The sequence below is a fragment of the Aspergillus niger genome (assembly GCF_000002855.4).
Source record: "Aspergillus niger supercontig An10".
Classification (NCBI taxonomy): domain Eukaryota; kingdom Fungi; phylum Ascomycota; class Eurotiomycetes; order Eurotiales; family Aspergillaceae; genus Aspergillus; species Aspergillus niger.
The window spans coordinates 190213-213538 of NT_166537.1; the positions used below are offsets into that span (position 1 = coordinate 190213).

The 23326-nt window shown below is 51.4% G+C and overlaps 6 protein-coding genes across 6 annotated transcripts, besides 3 other annotated features; 3 read left to right on the forward strand and 3 right to left on the reverse strand.

Moving 5' to 3' along the window:
* Position 1: 1 nt before the first annotated feature.
* On the reverse strand, positions 2-7325 carry An10g00740 (uncharacterized protein; the record flags this gene model as incomplete). Its single annotated transcript, XM_003188757.2, has 4 exons — positions 2-140; positions 244-604; positions 678-2753; positions 2918-7325. 4 exons carry the CDS (start codon positions 7323-7325, stop codon positions 2-4), a joined length of 6984 nt encoding a protein of 2327 aa, XP_003188805.2.
* Positions 2692-2842: a mobile genetic element (Title: probable transposon 160bp LTR (Tndm1-LTR) -Aspergillus niger).
* Positions 2844-7485: a mobile genetic element (Title: probable transposon Tndm1 without LTR -Aspergillus niger).
* A 10-nt stretch (positions 7486-7495) lies between these two features.
* Positions 7496-7645: a mobile genetic element (Title: probable transposon 160bp LTR (Tndm1-LTR) -Aspergillus niger).
* A 3476-nt stretch (positions 7646-11121) lies between these two features.
* Positions 11122-12720, forward strand: An10g00780 (uncharacterized protein; the record flags this gene model as incomplete). Its single annotated transcript, XM_001402432.3, has 1 exon — positions 11122-12720. One exon carries the CDS (start codon positions 11122-11124, stop codon positions 12718-12720), a length of 1599 nt encoding a protein of 532 aa, XP_001402469.3.
* Positions 12721-12978: 258 nt separating this feature from the next.
* On the forward strand, positions 12979-14213 carry An10g00790 (uncharacterized protein; the record flags this gene model as incomplete). The annotated part of the gene is made up of 4 exons (XM_059749965.1): positions 12979-13661; positions 13738-13785; positions 13917-14148; positions 14178-14213. 4 exons carry the CDS (start codon positions 12979-12981, stop codon positions 14211-14213), a joined length of 999 nt encoding a protein of 332 aa, XP_059601507.1.
* Positions 14214-14669: 456 nt separating this feature from the next.
* Positions 14670-15957, reverse strand: An10g00800 (uncharacterized protein; the record flags this gene model as incomplete). The annotated part of the gene is made up of 2 exons (XM_001402434.1): positions 14670-15740; positions 15805-15957. 2 exons carry the CDS (start codon positions 15955-15957, stop codon positions 14670-14672), a joined length of 1224 nt encoding a protein of 407 aa, XP_001402471.1.
* A 3127-nt stretch (positions 15958-19084) lies between these two features.
* An10g00810 (hypothetical protein) lies at positions 19085-20013 on the forward strand (the record flags this gene model as incomplete). The annotated part of the gene is made up of 2 exons (XM_001402435.3): positions 19085-19489; positions 19567-20013. 2 exons carry the CDS (start codon positions 19085-19087, stop codon positions 20011-20013), a joined length of 852 nt encoding a protein of 283 aa, XP_001402472.3.
* Positions 20014-21373: 1360 nt separating this feature from the next.
* On the reverse strand, positions 21374-22477 carry An10g00820 (uncharacterized protein; the record flags this gene model as incomplete). Its single annotated transcript, XM_001402436.3, has 3 exons — positions 21374-21996; positions 22109-22256; positions 22349-22477. The coding sequence occupies 3 exons, from the start codon at positions 22475-22477 to the stop codon at positions 21374-21376; spliced, it is 900 nt and encodes a 299-aa protein (XP_001402473.3).
* Between the last annotated feature and the right edge of the window lie 849 nt (positions 22478-23326).

The following is a 23326-nucleotide window of genomic DNA, read 5'->3' on the forward strand; positions in this document are numbered from 1 at the left end:
CCTAGATCAAGTATCCGGGAATAGGTGGGCAATAATTGGCCTTTTCCGGATAGTGCCGAGCCCCATAGCCAAGAATATGATTCTCAACTTCGTATGTGTGAAAGATTTGGATAGGTAGCAGTTTGATATTCCAGGGATCCCTACATAGGAGAATCAGTACTGAAAGGCCGGCATTTCAACGATCCACAAACTAGCCACTGGAGGCACCTTCCCCTGGGAGCGCGCTATTGTAAATGGCGTTACCTGTCTCTGTTAACCATCTGGCAATGCGCTAGAGTTTCCTGTTTGTACTTTATCAACACCCTCCCATTCTGATCCTCGGGATTAATATGTTGTTCGGCAACCATGATGAAACAGCAGTGTTCTGCATGAGTGATGCCTGGATCTCCGGGGCAGTCTCCGAGCAACTCCATAGGATATCCGGCTGCGGGAGTATTTTCTCTGTGAGCAGATGACTGATTTACCATACTGGACCCGCTTAGAGTGCTTGTTGATATGCACCTTGATGCTGCATTGGGGCCTGGGAGCGCTACTTTCGGCCCGAGTCTGGATGAGCCCAAACTAACATTTCCCCAGGCTATACTTTTGATCCATGATCTAGACACTATCTTGCATTTAAATAAGTGCGAAAGTCCTTTGTGGGCCTGTGAGCCCAGGCCCCCTGCAAACAAAGCTACCTACTCGCTTGTATAACTTGGTGCCATCAGCATTGGTTGTGTCGACTTCAACGACCGCTATCCCAATTCCGTGCGGAAGATTATACGGCTCTTCATCGTTAATGTATAGAAGCCAAGCTTTTCTGACATCTTGTGGCCTAGGACTGTCGTCAAAATAAACCTCCACTTCCCCCCTTGACGCTATACAGGAAACATCTTCTGATTCAGGGCCCTCAATGTCCACCAGCTCAGCAATACACTTCACAGTTAACTGTGCCGATTTGATCGCGCCGTTTGGCAGGTCCTTGTGAATGGGAATCACCTCACACGAAACGACCTCAAAAGAATCTTCTCCTTCGAAAAAGAGCATGTCCCCCAAACTTTCGTAATAGACGGGATGGGCACGAGACGCCCAGGACCATGACGGGGCAACGTACGACTCGCAGGCTGACCGTGGAAAATAGTTTCTATGACATTTCCATATGAGGTCCTTCGCCAAGGTCTTGGACCAAATACCGGCCCAATACTTACCCGGCATGAACAGGGACTCCCACTCTGACACAATGCCCATGAGGGCGGGCATCTTGTCCTCCTGGTATGTCAATGATCTCCGAGAATATTGTTCAACAACCTTGACCCATTCTTCAGCTTTGGCCGATTGAATAAAATATTCTCTAGAGTATCTGTGTTCGGACTTTGCCCTTTCTACTACTTGCTCCAGCTCCCCAAGGTTCACCAAAGTTTTGGGGTGCGTTGTGATCCGACCACCGTCCGATTGGACGGTATGCGTGGAGCATCGCAATGCAGGCTTCTGACCATGAGCAGAAAATACGACAAGGCGTGGACTAAGAAGCGCCTCTTGGAAGGTCCAGCCTCGTTTCAGAATTGGACTGTCAAAAATGTCATCGTTGGAGAAATCACTCCGTATTTCTAGGGAACCAGTCACTAATTGGCTTATGTCGTCGCGTATATCTGCGTGCCATGTGCGTATTGACTTGTCGTCGCTGTAGTTTGGATAGGCCTGTCGCAAGAAGCCTTCCGTCGCACTTTTGGCCGACATGACACATATTGTAAGGATGGCTCCCGAGTAAATAGAAGCCATCTTACCTAGCTCGACAATCTTGTCTGGCTCGCAGTCTTGCACAATACACAGAGCATCCACCCATAAGTACTGGTAGCCCATCGCAAGACTGACACGGATGGCGTCCAGAATTGTTTCAGAAATCTCTGTTGTATCAATTCCGGCTAAGTATGAGTCCAAACGGCTGGTTGTCGTCATGTTTGGCTGTATTCCGCCCCAGCAGTAGCTAAGGCAGACGTAGCGAATTGGCACGACCTTAATTTCCGATGTCTTGATGAGGCGTACTGCCGGTGACACTGATGTTCCAGAAAGTTCAAGCAGCAAGGAAGGAGAGCCTAATCCCTCCCGTGGCTTGCAATTAGAGTGGTTAGCCGTACAATCGTCAATCAGAGCGCGGAGGGCCCCGCAATCTCGAACTAGTTGCCGAGGTAGTGAGCTGTCATGTTGGAGAAGATCGTTATTTGCTGGACAGATATCGACGTTCTGTTCTGCTACCCGCGCGTTATTGAAGGTCGAACCAGACAATGCGACTTTGTTAGGGCTAACTGTCTTATAGACTCTAAAGTAACCAGTGCGGTTCGTAATCTCGTCATCGTGCGCAGCAACAGTCACTGTGGACCACTTCCAGGGATCGTTGACGGTAATTGTGAACTCGAAATCATCGCGTAGTCCACCTCGTAAATTTCTAAGAAGCATACAGAAGATACACCACCGGGCCGCATTCTGCAATAGCAATTCATTGTTTCGACGAAAGGACCGCTGGAACCCGGCAAGCGCATTCCGATTACCGAAGTATGCCACTGGGTCAATCATCACACTAAAAGGACTCTGATCCATGTACATCGAATCCCTATCGCGACCAATCACGGCCAGAAGATGTTTGTCAAAGACCGTTGTCTGACACCAATCACATAACACGGGGCTTGACATCTCCAAGATTGCAGCACGATATAATCTGTTGAAACGACGTTTTAGGTCAATACTGAAGTCGTTGAAAACGCTTGATTCTTCGCTATCTAGGCGCGCTCGGAGGAGCAGTTGAAGTTACGGAGTTCGGGTCACGTGACCTCGACTACTAGTAATCTACTGAGATTACGTTCCAACACGGCCCCCTAGGCGAGGGAGCGTTCGTAACGAGGCTCTAGGCATTGCCTAGATAGGAAGGAACGGCTATCTCAACCGGTGTTCCCTGGATGCAGGTTCGGGGAGGAGATGGGGGTCATTCCGAGGAGGTGCCTGAACGCTTTGAACGATTCGTTATCAAGCGGCTTGGTGAGGCCGTCCGCCGGGTTGGTGGTCCCTGGGATGTGTTGAATGGTGATAGCGTTCTTCGTGATCAGATCGGCTACGAATAGGTAACGATTATCGAGCCATCTAGTGGACCTGGTGTAGCCTCCGTGGTTCAGGATCCGTAGGGAGTTGGCGGCGTCGGTGTACAAGGGTATCCTGCCGTCAACGGAGGCCTTGAGGTCAAACGCTTCAACCAATTTCTTTATATACAAGGCTTCTTTGGCGGCGGAGTCAAACGCGCAGTATTCTGCTACCGTAGATGACGGTGCAACTAGCGATTGCTTCCTGGATGACCAGCTGATTGGGCCGCCAGCGTAGAAGATGACGTATCCCTCCGTTGATTTGCCGTCTTCGTGGTCAGCGTGGGCGGCATCTACGAAGACTTCGATGCCTTTGGTATGGTCAGTGGCGAGGGTGATCCCGTACGGGATGGACCTTTTCAGATATCTGTATACAATTTTCAATGCTTTAGCGTCGGCCGTAGTGGGAGTGTTCATGCGCCTTTGAAGTCTAAACGTTGCATGACGTATATCGGGGCGGGTCTTTGTGGTTAGCCAGTTCAAACGCCCTACAAGGCTTTGATATTCGGCTAGGTTGACGTTTTCGGTAGTCATATTCGAGCGATCTGACTTTTTGTAGGCAACGGTCATCGGAATGGCGGAGGGGGTGCAGGATCCTAGGTTCGCTGCATTGAGGCACTCCTCCACGTACGTTGGTTGGGATAGTGATATCGTGCCTGCTTGGTAGTCACGTTGAACGTTGCATCCTAGTAGAACCTTTGGTTCCCCCATTTCCTTCAGGCCAAATGCCTTGTTTAGGTGTTGTTTGACCTCGGCTAGGTCTTCCTTCCTGGGGCCAGCGATAGCGGAGTCGTCAACATAAATAATCAACCAGATATCACCCTTTTTGTATACGCAGGGATCCTCCCTCAGTGGTTCGAAACCGATTCTTTTAAGTGTTTCGTCAAACGTTTGGTGCCAGAGGTGGGCCGCCTGGCGGAGGCCGTAGAGGGCCATCTTTAATAGGCACACCTGATCCGGTGGTCCTTCATGGTATCCGGTAGGTTGTTTCATGAACACGCGTTTGCCCTGTATCTGCGCGTGTAGATAAGCAGATACTATATCACATTGTTCCCATTCAAGATCTTTTATAGCGACGTTCGTCATGAATAGCTTCAGGGCCGCTTCGCTGGCGACAGGAGCGAACGATTCGTCGTAATCGATGCCTGGTATCTGGCGGTTGCCGCAGACTACCCATCTAGCACGGAATTGGGTGACGAATCCGTCAGTGTTGACCTTGAGGTCGTACACCCACTTGCCTGGGATTGCGCGAGCGGTTGGAGGTCGGTTCACGATCTCGTAGGTGCCCATATTCTGTATCTTATCGATCTGTGTATCCATAGCATCTTTCCAGTATGGTGCCAGCGGGGACTTCATCGCTTCGCTGTAGGTGTTCGGAACGACCACTTCGTGTTGTTTGAGGTGGGGTAGGGTCACCCGGTCAACCGTGGCCAGTTGTTGGTAATCTGGCCATGTTGATGATTTGCCTTTAGTGGTCCTTGCGGAGCGCCTCAGTATGGGTTGTTCTTCTGGCTCAGTAGGGTCCGGCAGGCGGTAGTCCTGCGCGGCGTATTTCGTTGAGGATGCCTCGTATTCTGTGGCATTCTCGATCGAGCGTGTAGGTGGAGGCTCTGCGGAGGCAGATATGGTGTGGATTCTGCCTCGGATGACGTCTTCTTCAGGGTCCGGTTGCTCAATCAGGGCCCTCGTGTTATCTGATATATTGGTTGTTTGGTGCAGGAACGCGTTGTCTAACTTGAGCGCGGCACCTGGGCCAGCTGGTGTTGGTCCTTTAGGGTCAGGTTCGCGTGTAGGAACTCCACCGGGATCCTCCTTGTCATCCTTGTAGGTTCGATCTTCGTTGAATTTAACGTCTCGTGATCGTTTAATTTTATCAGATATAGGATCCCACACGTAGTAAACGTGTCCGTTGTCCCCATCGAAACCGACGAAGTATCCGACTTTTGCACGAGGTCCCATTTTCTGGGATGCGACTCGATCTTCCTGCGGGATGTGTTGGTAGGCACGACATCCGAATACGCGTAGGAAGTCTAGTGACGCGTTAGGATTCGGGAGGTTGTAGTGGGATCTGTATAGGAACACGGGGGTCTTCCTGACAGCGCTGTGGTAGGGGACGAGGCGATTCAGGATCTGCGCTGAGAGGCGTACAGCGTACGGCCAGAGGTGAGCAGGGAGGCCAGCATCTAGTATCATGACCCTGCTCATTCGGTTGAGCAAGCCGCCGTATCGTTCAGCTAGGCCGTTGGCTTCGGGTGTTCGAGGAGGTGATATTTTGATTTGAATGCCTCGCTCTGCATGATTCGCCCATTTCCTAAAGCGGTTGAACTCGCGGCCACCATCTAGGTGCCAGGTGGCCACGTATCGGCCGACCATATTCTTGTGTTCCATATTCATCCTGATCAGCTCGTCGGAGGCGTCATCTTTGTGTTTAAGCATGGCCGTCCTCACTAAGCGAGTAGCGTTGTTGACCATGAGTAGAAAGTAGTTGAATCCGCCATGACCAATCGGGGTCACCTTTTGGATGTCTGCATGCCAGAGCTGTGTTGGATCATTAGTCTTTGGGATTGGGTCCCTTGAAACGAGGCGTGTGGCCTTGCCTAGCGAGCATGCTTCGCACTCTAGGGTGTCCCTGTGTTCGAGTTCAATTTGATGATCCTTTGCAGTGGTAGCGATTCGGCGGAATCCTGCGTGCCCGTATCGCCGGTGCAAGAGTAGGGGGTCCACTGCCGCTAGCGCTAGGTCAGGGTCTTTTGTCCTGACGAAAAGCACGTTTTTCGATGCCTGCAGGTGGCCGACGATCTTGTCATCCCGGTCCCTGCGTAGGGTCAGGTCCTTAGTGGTAGCGTAGATGCCAAGGTCTGTACGTAGGCGGTTGGAAGAAAGGAGCCCGTAGGGTAGGTCCGGTTGGTGGTAGGCCTTGATCTTCAACACCGTATTTTGGCCGTTTGCAGCTAGGGTCAGGGTCAGATACCCTGCCGATTTTGCAACACCGATTCCCCCGTTCGAGGTGCCATATTGGTAGTATTCGTGGGGTTTCAATTGGTGGAGACCGCTTAGGGAAGCGCAGTCAGGTGTTAGATGCTGTGAGCTGCCTGTATCATATATCCAGCGTAGCGAGGTGTTCGTGGCGTTTGCAACGGCTAGGCCAGAAAAATTCAAAATATACGGGTTTTCGTCATCGGATCCTATTTCGCCTACCGCTGCATTTGATGCTTCGCTAGGCTTCGATCCTTTGAACCACCAGATGCCTTCTATACGAGGCCTATAATCCTCTGGCCGGAGGTCAGGATTCAAGCGCCAGCAGGTGGTTGCTCCATGGCCTAGTGTCTTACAGAAAGCGCAGCGTCCCTTAGTCATCTCTGGCTTCAAGTTTCGCATCTTTCTAGCGTGTTCCTCAGGGGTCGTTCCTTTCGGTGGGAATGTTGATTTCTTCCACTCTGAGGTCGTTGCAGTGCTTCCCGACTTGGTGGTGCTTCCAGTGTTCTTCGCTGGCGCAGCGAAAGAATATCTTTGCATTTGTTTATTACCTTGTTCGATTGCGGTCCTGCAGTAAACTAGAAACTCTTTCTCCTGGAGGGTGTCCGCAGCATTATCAGGCAAATTGCACTCCACTGTTGACACCCACGTTGGAAGGTCGGATTCCAGCTCTTTGAGCAGGTGTAGCAACCCGCAGTATGGTGATATCCCGACTTTCAACTCTTTAGCGAAGTTGTATGCGTGTTTGAACGCCTCCACGTATTGTTCAACGGTAGAGTAGTCGGATCGGCGTTTGTGGATGAGGTCGAAGTACGTTGTTTGGCAAAGCGTGTGGCCGTGGCCTAGGACGAGTGATTTGATGACTTCGTAGGCATCGTCCGCGTAGTCGTGCGCGTCAGGGGACGTCATCAGTGCCCTCTTTAGGGGGTCTGACAGCTGGCTAGCTAGCCAGGACTGGATGTTGATTGACAGGTGGTGCCATAGCCAGTAATTCGTGTGGTTTGTACTAGGATGGGATAGACCCTTGTCGATCATGTCTTGTAGACCGACGTTCTTCAGGATTTGACATATTTCAAAGCGCCACGTTGAGTAGTCTTCTCGCCCTTTCAACCTTTCAGATACGGGTTGAACGCCTTCTGGTAGCTTTACTGGAAGCCTATCTGCTTGTGTCTTTGGTTGTATGGCTACTGCCTCTGTATTCGAGACATGTTGTAAAGAGTGGTATCTGCCTGGTTGCGACATTCTGGGGTCTGCTTCCGGCGGTTGAATATTTTGATATTCGCGGTGTTTTGGTGTTTTGAGATAGGGGTATCGCGGTGCGTGTCCCCGTTGCAATTGCGGCTTGCTTCGTGTGTATGGTGGCTCAGATCTTTGCTGGTTAGCCTCACGAGCGAAGAGCCGGGCTCATAACCTGTTGAAACGACGTTTTAGGTCAATACTGAAGTCGTTGAAAACGCTTGATTCTTCGCTATCTAGGCGCGCTCGGAGGAGCAGTTGAAGTTACGGAGTTCGGGTCACGTGACCTCGACTACTAGTAATCTACTGAGATTACGTTCCAACATAATCGACTATAAAGTTACTATCACGGTGACACAGAGAAGGCTGGCACAAGAGGTTTCGTATGTAAAGTGCGTAAGTACGTTTGTGCAACAGTGACAGGGCTTACACCTAGTAAGGTGAAAGATGAAGAAGTGTCTTGGACCTATTGAACTGTCCGATGTGTCTGAAGGTAGTGGTAGAAGGGTAAGGAGACAGAAGATGAAGCCATCTAAGATGAGATGACAATCTGGGTGTCTAGGGTATGGTCACTGCCCAACAGCTGCCTTACAGCCTCGTAACCCCGCACATTTACCTCGCCCAATGCGTGTTGGGTCGTGTTTTCAATTTTCACAGCCACCCACGGCTACCCGTTCATTCATTGGTCGGTCCGTTGGTTGAGACGGTATCTAAGTTAGAGAGCCTCTCTGGCCTGTTTGGACTTTTCTTATGTGTACAGAGTAAGCGGAATTATCGCCAGCTGTCTTTGTAGCACATGTTCTGGTCGGCGTCGCATATGGGAGGAGCTTGAGTTGTGCTGGTAAATCATGAAACTTCTAATCCTGGCCATGACGGATATCCTGACCAAGTTTCATATACTGTAACTCGGCTTTGGTTTTTTGATGAGTGCGGCTTGATGGTAGATGTTGACTTTCAAGTTGTCGATAGGCTTACACCCCCCTCTGGTTGTAGCTCCGCCTGTTCCTTCCGAGAGTGAGAAGGCATCACCGCTGCACGTGAGTTTTCCGCTATCAGGGCACAACCCAAAGAAGTCGCCGCTTACTCGGGGTTAAACCTCCCATATCGAGGAGCCGATGTTTCCTTCAGTGATTGATGCACCTGAAGAATGTTCATTCTTGTATTTATCCTTCGACACACTATCTGCCAAGCTGGTCAGGCCTACTCTTCTGATGATACTAGCAACTAATAGGAAGACTCCAGAGATATGGCACCATTTCTCCTCGCTTGGAGGGCACAAGGGTTTGTCCGAACAAATATCGGCTTCTGACATTCCCCGGGAAATCAAGGTTTTGTCAAGGCCGGAGAGGGGTCTTTGGCTGTCTGTGGAGACAAAGACCGCACTGATCTCTCATGTCCAAGGTTCTGTGTAATTCCTGGTATCGTTTCTGTTGATTGCCATGATGCTGGTTGGATTTTCAATGTCGTACAGTTGCCTACAGCCGGCGGCCCATCATCCTCTATAATCTCCAGGAGAACGATTACTTTGGGAGCTGCGGAAGGAGACTCGCGAATGGTGGGATCAACAGACACCTGATCACTGCACTGATAATCAATCCCAACCCTTCATTTGAACGCCCTGTGGCTTCGTATCTCGATGAGAGCTTACTGTCACAAATCCATTCGGATGACCTTATGCTGAGCTTCCGAGCCAATTGTTAAACGCTAGCAATTAGTCCCGACGGGAATCTGCTAGCGGGGGGCTGTTGAATTTGGAACAATCCGAATATACAAGTTCGAAACTTTGACGCTTATCTGCCGAGACCATTCCACCGGTTTTTACCTCAAGCAATGGTCATTCAGGCCAGATGACATGCAGCGGGCCGACACTGGGGGCTCAAAACGTAATATCTGGGAATCCGCAATTCTGCTGCATTACTCTGGGGAAGAAGACAGCAGCCAATATACGTGCAATACTATGGTCGAGACAGTCGGAACTGATACCAGACCTATTATCACTTCACTTACTGTGGACCCCCAAGATGATGCTGTATTCTGCAGTAAGAACGATGGGTCAGTTAACTTCTACAATCTAAGAACCGGCAACAAGATACGTACACTTCATCGCCGGAAGATCAATATTCACAATCAACTGGCTGCCCGAAACTAGGCTCCTTCTGAGCGTTGACGAGTCAAATGTAATATTCGGTTGGAATCCCAAGATACAGACTTAAAGTTGGCTTTCCAGGCGAAGTGCTCTTCCAACCACGTCTAGACTGCTAGCATGCGATTACCCAGGTACTGGCTAGTGATGCCGCAGGCAAATTTATTCTGTCCACTCGGGAAAAAGCTCATTTGTGGAACATTAGCGGCCACGAACTGGACGCGCGAAGATATTCGTCTAGACCCGGAATCCGCAAGTGGCTGCAACATCATCATGATTCGAAAGAACATTTGATATGCTTTGAAGGTGCGACCGTTGGTATATACTCCTGGACTGACTGGACGGAGGTAGCAACCATAGATATCAACCTTGATTTGAGTGGTTTACAAATCAAGAATGCTTTTCCTTGCACGTCCGGAAGCAGACAACGCATACTTCTCGAGTTATCGGAGCTAGATGGCCCAGCCAAGACCTGCGGGCTATACCTGCTCGATGCGGAGGTATTTGCTGTTTACAACGAAAGAGATAAGCTAGATAGTCCCAAGGATGCGCAGGACAGCAGAAAGATACGGTACAGGAGAATAAGCTAACTCTCACTGACCGGAGATCGAGCCAATGCCCTTTCAAACGCTTAGCAATCTGAGCCGCTACATTACACATTGCATCGGTATTACCACGGCCAGTAAGGTTGTGTTTCTGGATACTCACTCCTGGGTGTGTACTGCTGATCTGAATAAATTGGAAGACAGTAAAGAGTTGTACGTCCGCCATTTCTTCGCACCATATAACTGGTTTTCGGGATCGAGGCACATAATCTCGATCTTGGCTAGGCGAGATGTCTTGATTACACGCAAGTCAGATCTTGCTGTTATCAGAATGGGATTGGAGTACATACTGCCAGTGGAGTCTCCAGGATTGGGCATGAAGGTTAGCATGGACACTTGGAAGCGCTGAGTCTTACTTCTTGAATTCACAACATGGTATCGTGGATCTTTAGAGAGGGATATCTCGTAGAATCGTTCCGACGATCAATCCAACGAAACTTCTGATGAAACCAATCTATGGAGCACTAAGAGTGGTTGGAACGGACGGTCGTGAAAAGTCCTTCGTAATCTGGGAAGCAACCGGCCGATATCCAAGTAAAGTGAGGGATTACGTGTCGCCCCGACGTGATATCAAGAAAAGGTATGCCAAGAACATGCCATTTCCGGTCTAATAGCTGCGAATAAGCTGAAAGAAACCCAAAGTCATAACCCTCGGAAATAGCCTTATATTTTTGGCTCCGACTCCCGACCCCCGACCTGCGGAGCTTTAAGCGAGGCCAATCACAAGCCACGGATCGAGTGTCCCCTACCTTATTTCCGCAGGGCAGGCGTTGTACCACGGTTCCAAGTCAATCTATTTTGCGTCATCTCGTCCGAGGGGATCGTCAGGGAACCGGGTAAGGCAATGATCCTCATACTAATGGGATCGCAGGCCGCGTATCCCTCGGCGCAAATATCCGTGAAGATGCATGGCACCCGTGGGAGCACCGTTAGGGGGTCCATTCTCCGACGCATTGCGGCATCTATTAAAGTGCTGTCTCTCCCCAAGCATCTCGAATCATTACCTTACCATCGTGACCATCCCATTGATCCCACATTAGCGTTCAACCACACGATGGATCAGTCACGCCGTGCGAGACTCGCTCTCGCCACGCTTATTCCTCTCCTGACCGGGGCCAATGCAGCGCTCTATGACACTGTCATCGACACGCAGTATGGTGGTGTTCAAGGCTACCCAGCCTTCACCAGCGAGCCGGCCGGTAACCTAACCCATTGGAAAGACATTACCGTCTGGAAGAACATCCCCTTTGCCGCCACCACCGGGGGTCAAAACCGCTGGAAGGCACCCCAGCCCGTCAGCGCTTGGAACGGCACCCGTGATGCGAAGTCTTTCGGAAACGTATGCCCGTCGGCCACCCAGGGCAGCTCCGAATATACCATCGACGAAGACTGCTTGAACCTCAACATATGGAGTCCCGCCAACTCGACGGACGCAAAGCTCCCGGTTGTCATGTGGAGCTATCCCGCTCTGTCGACGGCTGCGGATGCCCTCTTCGATGGTGGCGGCATGGCTGACCAGGGTATCGTTTTTGTGAACTACAACTACCGCACAGGCTCATTCGGCTGGATGGCGCACCCGGAGTTGTCGGAGGAGTTCTACAAGGTGACCGGATCCAACAGCTCCGGCAACTGGGGCATGCTCGACCAATTTGCAGCGCTCAAGTGGATCCATGAGAACATCGCCGCGTTTGGCGGTGATCCCGAACACATCACGGTTATGGGCCAGTCTGCTGGGTCGGCTGCCACCCAGCACATCCTCAACAGCCCATTGACCAAGGGCCTGATCGTCGGCGCCATCATCGAAAGTGGAGTTCGGGATCCGCACGATCCCCTCTGCACCAGTCTGGCGGAAGGCTACAGCACATTGGAGGACCAGCTGGCCCAGGGAGAACGCTTCATGGCCAGCTTGAACTGCAGCTCCATCGCCGAGATGCGCGAACTGCCCATGGAGGATCTCGTCGTGTCGGGCGGAACATTCGGCAGCACCAGCGAATGGAGCTTCGGGGCCACTTTGGACTACTACGCAATGCCGGACACCTACTACAACACGCTCATCAAGGGTCTGGCGCAGGACGTGCCTGTCATTACGGGCAACACCAAGGACGAAAGTGGGGCCAGCTACGGCCTGAACCTCACCGTGTCCGAGTACCTGGCAGACATGAACGAGACGTTCAGCGAGCCATGGCTCTCTCGCTTTCTGGAGCTGTATCCCGGAAACACCACACGAACCGCCCCGGGAGCCTACAACTCCCAGTGGACCGACCGGTCCAAAGTGGGCACTTGGCTGTGGGCACAGCTCTGGGCGACCGCGAGGACCAGTCCTGTGTATACCTACTTCTGGGACCACGCTCCCCCAGGCCAGGACCAGGGCGCGTACCACGAATCCGAGATTAACTATGTTCTGAACAACCTGTACGGCACGGACCTGCCATGGACGGCGGCCGACTACTCCATCGCACGGAAGATGAACGGATACTGGGCCAACTTCATCAAGACGGGCAATCCCAATGGAGGATCCCTGACCCAGTGGCCTGCCACGGGAGAGAACGCGAAGGTGCAGCATGTGGGTGATGGATGGGGAGAGATTCCGACCGCATCTGATGCCAAGGTGAAGCTGTTTGAGGAGTGGTTCGACACACTGAAGACTTACTAAGGGCGCATGGACATCCGCTTGTACATAGCCGTCTGTAATTAACCACGCTTGATGTACATCCTCTGTATGATAGCAAACAAGTGTAAATTGCCTGATATGCTTCCCCGCATTCGTGGAGCCGGTCGATCATCGTAGATTAGCCATTTAGCCGGTAGCCCATCGTATATCAACAACAGTCTCCGTCTACTCAAACCGACCATCCATGAGTCGAAGGTGATCGGTTTAGAATATCCTGTTCATGAAGATCATTCGCACACAATGGCCCGTAACAATGTTTACAATCTCCCCCTTATTCTCCTTCTTCTCCTCTCCCTAACCCTACCCATTCTATCCACCCCCCTCCCCTCCTCCCAGTCCGAATCCCAATCCCAATCCCACTGGGTCGACATCTGGACCGCGATGCCTCAACTGACCGAACCAGCCAACCTACCTCCAGCCCCATTTGTAGGTACCCCCTCTCCCTCTCCCCTCCCCATATTATATACACCATTAATCAATATCAGAACTCCAACCCCCTCCATCTTCCCCAACACGACCCTCCGCCAAACCCTGCGCCTCACTCAACCCGCCAGCACCATCCGCCTCCGACTCTCCAACGCCTTCGGCAGTACCGACCTCCCCATCACCTCCGTAGCCATCTCGCTCCCACCCAACAACACCCTCGGCAGCGCATCCATCATTCCGGATACTTCGACCCCAATTTCCTTCGATGGAGACACCTCGATCCTCGTCCCAGCAGGGAGTCTCATCGTCTCAGAACCGATAACTCTCCCGAAACAAGCGAGCACGACACTAACAGTGGACTTGTACTTGGAAAGTGGACAGAACGGGACGGATATTACCTCTCATCCGGGGAGTCGGACGACGTCGTGGATGGGGTTCGGGGATTTAGTTGGCGAAGATAGTATAGTTGGAGGGGACGTGGTGGGGGTGGAGCATTGGTATATCCCCCTTTTCTTTCTGTTTGTCGGCTGCTTGTGGCATGTCGATGACAAGTATACTAACAGAAAGAGAAAGGTACTTCATCTCCACCATCGAAGCCCTCCTCCCGGATACTTACCACGGGTGCGCAATCATCGGCGACAGTATAACGGATGGACGGGGAAGCGATACGAATGAGAATAATCGGTATCCCCTCCTCACCCTGTAACCCCAGAAATGTATACAAGAATTGACACAGGATCTACTATATACAGCTGGCCCGACCTCCTCCTCCCCTACCTTCACAACAACCCCCAAACCAACACCCTCTCGCTCCTCAACCAAGCCGCCGGCGGCAACCGCCTCCTCCACGACGGCCTCGGCCCCAACACCCTCTCGCGCATTGACCGCGACGTGCTCTCGCACTCACGCATAACGCACGCGATTGTCTTCGAAGGCGTCAACGACATCGGCACAGCATCCACCTCCCCTACAGCACAGCAAATAGTCGGTGATAGAATCATTATGTCCTACAGACAAATAATCACGCGGCTCCACGCCGCCGGGATTAAGGTCATCGGAGCGACCATCACACCTTTTGGGACGCCAAGTAATTCGTCCGTCGTGCAGCCGTACTCGGATCCTGAACGGGAGAAGACGAGACAGAGGGTGAATAAGTGGATACGGGAGTCGGGGGTGTTTGATGGGGTGGCTGATTTTGATAAGGTGGCTAGGAGGGATGATGGGGCTGGGAAGGATTTGTTGAAGGCGGAGTTTGATAGTGGGGATCATTTGCATTTGAATCCGAGGGGGTATGAGGCGCTTGCTAGGAGTTTTCCTGTTTATTTACTAGATTGATCGTAGAGAAGTAGGGTGATAGATGGAATATTATGTCATTTGACTGTCTCAGCTAGCTACTAGTAACTCGCTAGCTAGCTAGATATTAATTTAAGATTCGTTCACATACTCATGCTCATGCTGCATCATACTCATACATCTTGGAACTTCTCTTCTACACAGAAAGAAGTCTAGTATCCCCGCAGGCTGCGACGACGGGGCACACTGCGCTTGAGGGTGACACCCGCCTCGGCGGCATTAGCATAGGGACCGAAGTCCGGAGAACCACCGAGGGTACCGAAGATATCACCGATGTAGTTGCTAGGGGTGATACCAGCGGCGAAAGTAGAGTTCCACTGGCTGATGATACCCTCGACGATCTTGACACCAGCGTTGTAGATGTTCTGAACCGAGGGCTCATAAGCACCAGTAGTAGCGTAGAGGAGGTTCTCACGAGCCGACTCGCCAGGGTAAGGGCGGTCGAAGTCAGAGGCGGTACGCATGACAATGATACGGGAGAAATCAACGAGCTTGGCCTTAGCGGCACGGACCATGGCCTCGAGGGTAGCGTTATCCTCCTGGGCAGAGGCGCAGTAGTTACCGGTACCGTTGGTGAGGACCTTAGTAGTGTTGGCGAAGGTGTCACCGAGGATGTTACCGGAGTAGTAGACGTCGCTGGTGGCGACATCGCACTGGACGACGGAGGGGGCAGCAGCGCCGGCGGCATAGATGCCGTCGGAGGTGTTGTACTTGGCGCGGTAGGCCTTGGCGTCGTCGGAGTCAGCGAGGGTGGCCTTGCTGGCGAAAGCAGCAGCCAGCTGGCGCAGGTTGTCGTTGACCTCGAAGACCTCGGTGCCGTAGATGCTGCCGGGGTATTGCCAGGGGTAGTAGGAACCCTGGGGGAAGTAGCCGGTGGTGGCGTTGGCGGGCATTTCGCGGATGTCGATCTCGTACTGCAGGGCGACCTGGACGGCGTAGCGAGCCAGGGTCACACTGCAGATGGTGGTCAGCTCGGGGTTGACACCGGCGATACCGGCGATGAGGAAGTAGGTGTTGGTCAGGTCGAAGGTGGGGTTGAAGATGATGGAGGAGACGGTGACGGCGGCGTTGATCTCGGCTTCACCGGTGACCAGCTGGCAGATGTTGTGGTCTGCGGTGCAGTGCACATCCGGGAACAGCGGAGAGGCTCCGGGGATGGTAATGTTGTGCTCGAGCACGTTGAACTCGGGGATACCCCACCAGATGGCGGCTTCGGGTTCGAACTGGGTTCTTTGTTAGGGCTGGACAGCATATAATACATGGCGGGGGCGGGGGAGGGGAACCTACCATCGAGACAATGAAGACCTTGGGAGCGATCTTGTCGGTGGACTGGCGGGCGGCGATGCTCTTGGCCGCGGGAACGGAGCGAGCCGCAGCAAGGGAGGACAGGCAGCTGCTGGCGAGCAGCAGGCCCGTGGAAACGGATTGAAGGAGCTGCATGGTGTGCGATGGAGGTCGTGTGCACAGTTTGGCTGCAATGGCTGGATAGCGAAATAGCTGTCGGGAAGGCCGGCTTTATAGCTTGCGATTGAGATCTTTCTGTTTTCCGTATCAACGGCGTAGCTATCGGGTTTTGACTATTGGGTGGTGGTTGACCCACCGTCGCGTGCTAAATGCCCACATTGTTGAAAAACTCTGCCAGGGAGACGGGCTGATTAGGAAGGATTTGCAGCAGAGAGCGGAGAGGGTAGCATTGGTGCCTGCCAGAAAGCCAATGATCGGCGATCCATTCCGTACGAACCGAGCCGGTTGCTGCGGTGCGTTAGTTGGAATAGCTAGTGCTTTCTCCACTAAGCTGAAGAATGGGACGCGATTGTTGGTAGCTGAGGAGCTGAATTGCCGTGGACATTTGCGAATTTTTTTTCCTAGCTGTCTATGATCAGAAAGATCATCACTACACTAAAGTATGGCATACAGCAGATAGAGGCCATCATTGCTGGTTCCTGAATGTTTGTTCCCACATAGATGAGATATTCCCCGTGGCACCACGGGACGGAGCCAAGAACTAACGCAGGAACCAAGAGCAACGAAAGGCAAAATGTGAAAGATAGCAAAGAGATAAGCGGGGAGCCGGCCGATAACCATCGCACCACCAATATCGCGCAATTAATTAACTTAGATTGCCTTATCGCTCACCGGCCTATCAACGGTGCCACTAGTGCCGGAGTGGAGGGATTCCACAGAATTTCTCCTCTCCATCATGCTTCCCGATGCTTCCATTGCTGCAACTAGGGAATTGGATTCAAATCCCTATGCAGATATGGTGACATCGTGCGTGTTTTCAGCCGTAGCTGAGATCATATTTATATAAGAAGCTGAAGTTCAGACCCCGGTGGTCAGAATTGTGAGGCGTTGAGGGCTGCAATGGCGGAAGATGAGGGCACGAGGCAGGGCACGTGCAAGGCTGCGCCCAGCTGAAGAATTTCCCGATCACCACCACTGCACTCTCCACCTCAAAGCATTCAAACCCCGTAGGGCGTACTGATTAGATGGATGAGTTAGTAATAGAGGAAGATATTATAGCCGAGTCTCAATTCACAATATGTGCACGTTATCTTACTGCTTGGCAGTACTATCGCCATAGTAGTTGCTAGTAGTGTGCTATCAGCAGAAATATATATTCTCAACGGTAGTACGTATAGTACAATGATAGGAGATCTCCGGGCGGGTCGCAACATCATCATTCACCAGGAAAACCAGGGACTACTACTGGTATTCAGCTCAGCTAGGTACTAATCTAGTACACGCCTATACTGGAAAGGGGCCTCATTACTAATTCTGTCGCTTAGTTAGTAGTAGCTCCATTGATCCAGTGAAGCATCCGTTCAATTCTATGCGATATACTACTCGGTGCCTGGCAGTTAACAGCCACAAAATGCTACTCGCCCCTACAGTTGTTAGTATGGCGAAAGACACCCTTGGGGCAGATTATTATGACTGCCACCCGTCACTAAAATGACATTGTAGAATACTATGATAAGAGATGACATGCCAACCCGCTACGTACTGTTTGCCATCCCGCGTTCTGGCAATGGCTTCGTGCCCGCGGATATATAAACATGTCGTCTTTTCCTCGTCCTCGGAGCAATGTCATGTCCGCGGACTCCTTTCCCACTAAATTCCCGCTCAGACTCTCATGTAAGGTCTCCCATACCAGAATATAGCTGGATCACGGGGCATAGACATCAAACACCTTCGGTGGTAAATAAAGAACAGCCATATCCCTTGACGTTGTATTCAACCCTTATAATACTCCATCTGCATGAGGAATGTCAGTCTCTATGGCCTATTAATAAGTACTAACATTGAATTCCCCGGGCTTGGGCTTTCCTGGCCTCATGGAACCACCCGATGGCTTCCCCAGACGGAGCTTCTCGTTGGTCGGTTGTCATTCCATTCATTTTTATCATACCACCGGGTGAATATTCCGGACATATGTCGATCACCACCGTTTGGATTAAGCAATCCAGCCGAGCATTCTGGAATTCAACTGTCAGCCAGTTGGCGTCTGTCACGCAGTCTAAAAACACTTAATATACAGTCACGTGATCTCAACACCCCGACCACAACGGACTCGAGCAGGAATGCATTATCCCTTGCTAACTTGCGACCGTCTTGCCATTTTGGTAATCTCAGGGTCTATTGACTGATCCATCAGCCCGATAGGGAGAGCTCCACCCGAAGGTCACTGATTCTAGAAGACGGAGGATCTTCTAGGGATCCCACCGATCGCTGCGAGTTTATTGAAGTTAAAGATGGCTCCTAAACTCAGTTCGCGTCGCTGACTCGCCGAGCACTCTCCACATGGCAGAGGTATAACGAGTGTTGTCTTAGACATTTTCGGTCGAGTGGAGGTTATTCCTGACCGGACTCCATCCCCCTTCCTCCATACAGGTCCGATGCGAAGCGCTGACGTGGACCGGTAGGGGATCTCACATTGCGCGGTCAGATCTCCGACGATCCCATCCACCAGCAACGGCCCTGGTGGAGATTGCTGCACTCCTGCTACAAATACATTGACCTCCCTTGCCGTGGCTGCCTTGGCCGATCCAACACAATGTCAGATGCTTGACGGCAGCAGACCTCAACGGCCTCGTACAACCTCGGAGCGGAGTGGCAGGTCACGGGTCGATCCATGGAGCAGCTGGGATGCTGTCGGGCTGCCGAGAGAGGTTCGGAACGTTATTGAGTGATGAAGCTCCCGGGTGTGAGATGGGATGCTATGGTCATCAGGCAGAGCCGCAGCTGTCCTCCTATTCGGACAATTGAATTCATTCTTGACCGGGTCTAAGACACAAGAGTTATATACCCCAGCTGAGGCGTGTCACCTTGTGTGAATTGTGAAGGAATCCGTGTAACGTGTCAACGTCAGCTTTGATGACTTCGTCACACCGACCGTTCTTGTCCGTGAGAGGATGGCATGATAGAGCCGCTCCATGCGATCACACTTCACAGCTGAAGATTATGCTGGACGCGAGGCCCGACTGTAGTATCGCCGCAAGTGGACCAAGGGTCCTCTCTAAATGGGAAATGCAGTGATGGGCAGCAGCTGCACCAGAGGAGTCAGATGCAGCGAAGAAAGCCGCGTCATCGTCAGCTGCGAGATGCTCCCGTGCGCCTGCCGATCGCGGGAAATGAGTCCGCATCTGCTGTGTCCATACCATCAATCCTATCGAGGACAATCAGGCCAGACGTAGGACAAAGCATTTGGGGGGGGGGGGCGGGGGGGAAAGCGAAGAAGAGAGTCAACAGGCCGATGTCATCGGGAAACGACGTCATCCACGTGGGGTTGGGCCGTGACGTCACCCGCCCGTCTCCTTCCAACTTGTTATACTCGTTCCTTTTCCCTTCCATCCTCCCCTTTCCTCTGCTAGCATTGCATCGCATCGCGTCGCATCCTGCATCTCGAAGATTTGTTCTGCCAGCCGTTAGGATACCCCATAGACGAAATACCCCCAACCGGCTCCCTCAGGTGAGCTTACTTGACAACCGCTATAAGCTACCCTTAAATTAATCATTCAAGTAGCCCACCAACGAAAGTCTAATCAGGAACCACAAAGTCAGATCCAAAGAAACAGAACCCAGCTCATCCCGGAATCACCGAAAATGGTCGGCGCCATCCACGAACGCATTCGCGAAGACCTCATCGGCAAGGAGCGTCGTCTCTGGACGGCGCTCACCTCCGCCGATCCAGGGCCCGAAATCAAGAAGATGTGTAACGAAGAAGCCAACCTACTTTTCCCGCAGCGCGAGATTCTGCACCTGCATTCGAAGCCGTCAATCAGCGAGGCGCTGAAGCCACCCTTCCATCACTTCGACGAGTACGAACTGCAGGAAGTGCGCGTGATCGTCATCGACCTGATGGCCGGATCAGTAACATACAAGATCAATGCGCGGCGCGGCGAGGAGACCTACCGGGGCACCGGGTCGACGACATGGAGTCAGGCAAGTGATGGAGAGTGGCGGATTGTGGTGCATCAGGAGACATTAATGTGAGATCCTGAGATTCAGATGCAGGGGGGAGGGACAATGAGAGGGGGAAGGGAGTGACAGTAGGGGATGGAGAGAATGAACGAATCATGATTTGTTTTGATGCAGTTCGCTGATGAATATTCTATTTCTTGTTACATTTTTATTTTATTTTTTCTTTTTTTTCTTTGGACCCTGCTTTTCCATTCAGGGGGTTGAATGTGCTTGCGTGGATGTGTGATTGTGGCTGGCTGACATCAGACGGACGACGGAGTTTGAATCAGACAAGACTCTGACATTAATTTCCACGCAGATCATCACCATTCATCAATCAATAGCATAATCCATTTCCATTTCCATATGAATATATTCCCATCCCTCGTTACCCAAAGAAAAACAAAAACGGCCCAACACAACACAAACAGAGACCAACAAAAATAAAAATACAAAAAGAAAACAGAAAACGATCGACAAAGACCCCTACTCCTTTTAATACCATAAGGCTACCCAACCCACCCCAGTGGGACCAATAGTAACTGCATGGTTATTGGCCCTAGTTTCATCGCGGGAACAGTATAGTGGAGAAACAGCATGGTTTCTTTTGTAGGGCGAGGGTGGCAGTGTGCAGAGTGCAGCTAGCTGAGCACGCACCAATTTTTTTTGCACGGCGACTCCGTGGTCGTGCATGCAGTAGTGAGAAACTTAGTAGTTAATTATTCTTTCTTTCTTCTTCTTGCTTACTACTGCCTGCCTTAACTGTAATCAGAGGGTAGAGACCACTTACTTTGTTGGGTAAGTGACTGTCGATCAGGGTGTTCTGTCAGGGTCTAGAATACTTCTCTCGTTTCTGTGTCTCGTGCTTACTGAGAATATGATTGTTAAGGCAATAAGGTTTTGCTGGGTGAAACAAACTACGTACTAAGTATTAAGATTTGATGTGATGCGAGAAGTAGTACAGAGTACAGAGTACTAAGTACTTATAAGGCAACCAGATTACAATTCCATTGTGATTGGGCTCACATGGAGTGAGAAGCAGGAATTACTCTATCGGTAAACGAACATAAGACCTGTCAACTGAAATCTAACACCCAGTTTTCATTTCCATTCTTGGTAATGTAGTAGATACTAGTATATGTACCACGCAAGCTTCGATATGTATAGTAGGAATATATCGGTCCCCACTCGAAAACCAATAACACAGCCCCCTTCCCTTCCTTTCACTTTGATCCCGAAAATAAATCAATCCCATCCAATGCAGTTCAACCCAACTCAACAACTCTTTCTCACACAAAATTAGTTACCAGAAGGGGAAATAAAACAAACCAGAAAAATAAGAAACTTTCACAACAAAACAACCAGGGAATTAAGAATCAAAAAAAGAAAAGAATTAAACACCATTAGCAAACCCATCTCCACCAGCCTCGGTATCAACCCTCACCGAGTCCATCAATCCGCACACCTCAAACAGCTTCTTCGGCCCCATCCCCTCGGGCAACCCAACCACACCATCCTTCTTGAGCCTCTCCAGAGCAGCGGTAATCCCCATATAGGCAGGAGTAATGCAAGCGAACGAGAAGATCATAATGCGGAAGCCCATTTCCCTAGCCTCATCGACGGAAATAACCGGCCCAGCACCGTTCTCCACCATGTTGAGCAGAAGCGGCCAAGGCGCAAGGTCCTGGACACACCGCCTCGCCATCTCCTTACTGGTGAAGCCCTCGAGGAGACCAACATCGGCGCCAAGATCGCGGGCGGCCTTAAGGCGGCGAATGCACTCGTCGTAGCCGTGCTGCTGGAGGGCGTCGGTGCGGGCAATCAGCACGATGTCGCTGCGGAGGCGGTCCTTGGTGAGCTTGGCGGCGCGGATGCGAGTCAAGTATTCGTCCATGGTGACGACGCGCTTGCCTGCCAGGTGTCCGCATCGCTTGTTTTGGATCTGATCTTCGATGTGGAATCCCGCGACTCCGGCTTGGATGTATTGTTGAACGGAACGGGCGACCATCAGGGGGCCTATTTTTGTTTTTTTGGTGTTAGTGGGGAACTGGGTCTATATTGCCGTTTTGCTTTTTGGCGCGGGTAGATCATTATGTCTTGGCAGACAGTGGAGATGGGGGATTCTCACCTCCGTAGCCAGTGTCCATGTCTGCGATCAGGGGAGGACCGTAGGGGTCCAGGTTCGCGATCATCTCTGCGTTGGTCTTCATGTCGTAGATGTGGGCTAGACCCAGATCGGCCATGCCCAGTCTAGACGCGGTAGTACCGGCGCCGGTCTGACCTTTCCGTTAGTATGATCTTTTTTCTCCATCGCGGAAGCGGAGAAGTGTTGACTGTGGGGAAAGGTAGTCTAAGGAATCCAACATACCATGTACATGCCCTTGAAGCCCAGGTTGATGGCAATACGGGCGGACAGACCGTCGTACACACCAGGACACACGAGCAACTCATTGGTCTCGCGAAGCTGCTTGCGCAGTTTGCTCGCACCGGTGACCATGTTCAGGTTGACCACGGGCTCTTGACGGGCACCGTTGATCTCATAGATACCGTCCTGCTCTACGGTGATGGTGATAGTGTTGGTCATGCTGATGGTGGAAGCAGAATCGGGGGTATCAACTTTCATTGCGAGAAAAGCACAAGGTATATATAGGTGAGAATGAGGAGGAGAGTTTTATCCCTTTCGAAAGGAGAAAGTGGAGAGTGAAGGTAGGAGAGAAAGAGGCTTGTTTGAGACTGATGATGAGAAGGAAGAGATAGAAAGGAAGGGCCAGAAGGTGACCAGTTTATATAGACGTGTCGGGAGAAGATCAGCCCGCCAGCAACCAATATTCATTACCTGAGAAGATCATTTTTCAAGAATTGTTTTTTTCCCTCCAATACTTCTTTTGCTTTCTGTCTGTCTGCAACATTCCCCTCCTGGTGGGATTGCAACGCAAGCCCTTGGCCGAGAATCATCGTCAATCCACACAATGCACGTACACCCTACTCCGGTGAACGAACCATTGCCATTCAATTTTCTTGGCCACCATCCCAGCGCCGAGAAAAGAAAAGAAAATGGTCAATCGACGCCATCGGCGGACTATGATTTGTGCCTGTGACAAGTCGAAAAATGTCCGAATGCAATGCAGCAGGGGCCTAGATAAGCTCCCCCCCCCTCTTTTTTCTTTATTAAATTTATTCTATTATTCGCATTTTTGTTTTCCCGCCCCTCCCCCGTACAGGGCTAATGACCAGTAATTCGCTAAATCTAGTAAGGATGGGGCTGGCTGGGCCGCCCACCGCGAGGGGAGTAAGAGACAGTCCGCGCGTAGTTTCAGATTACGCGCCGGTAATGGCAGGATTGATT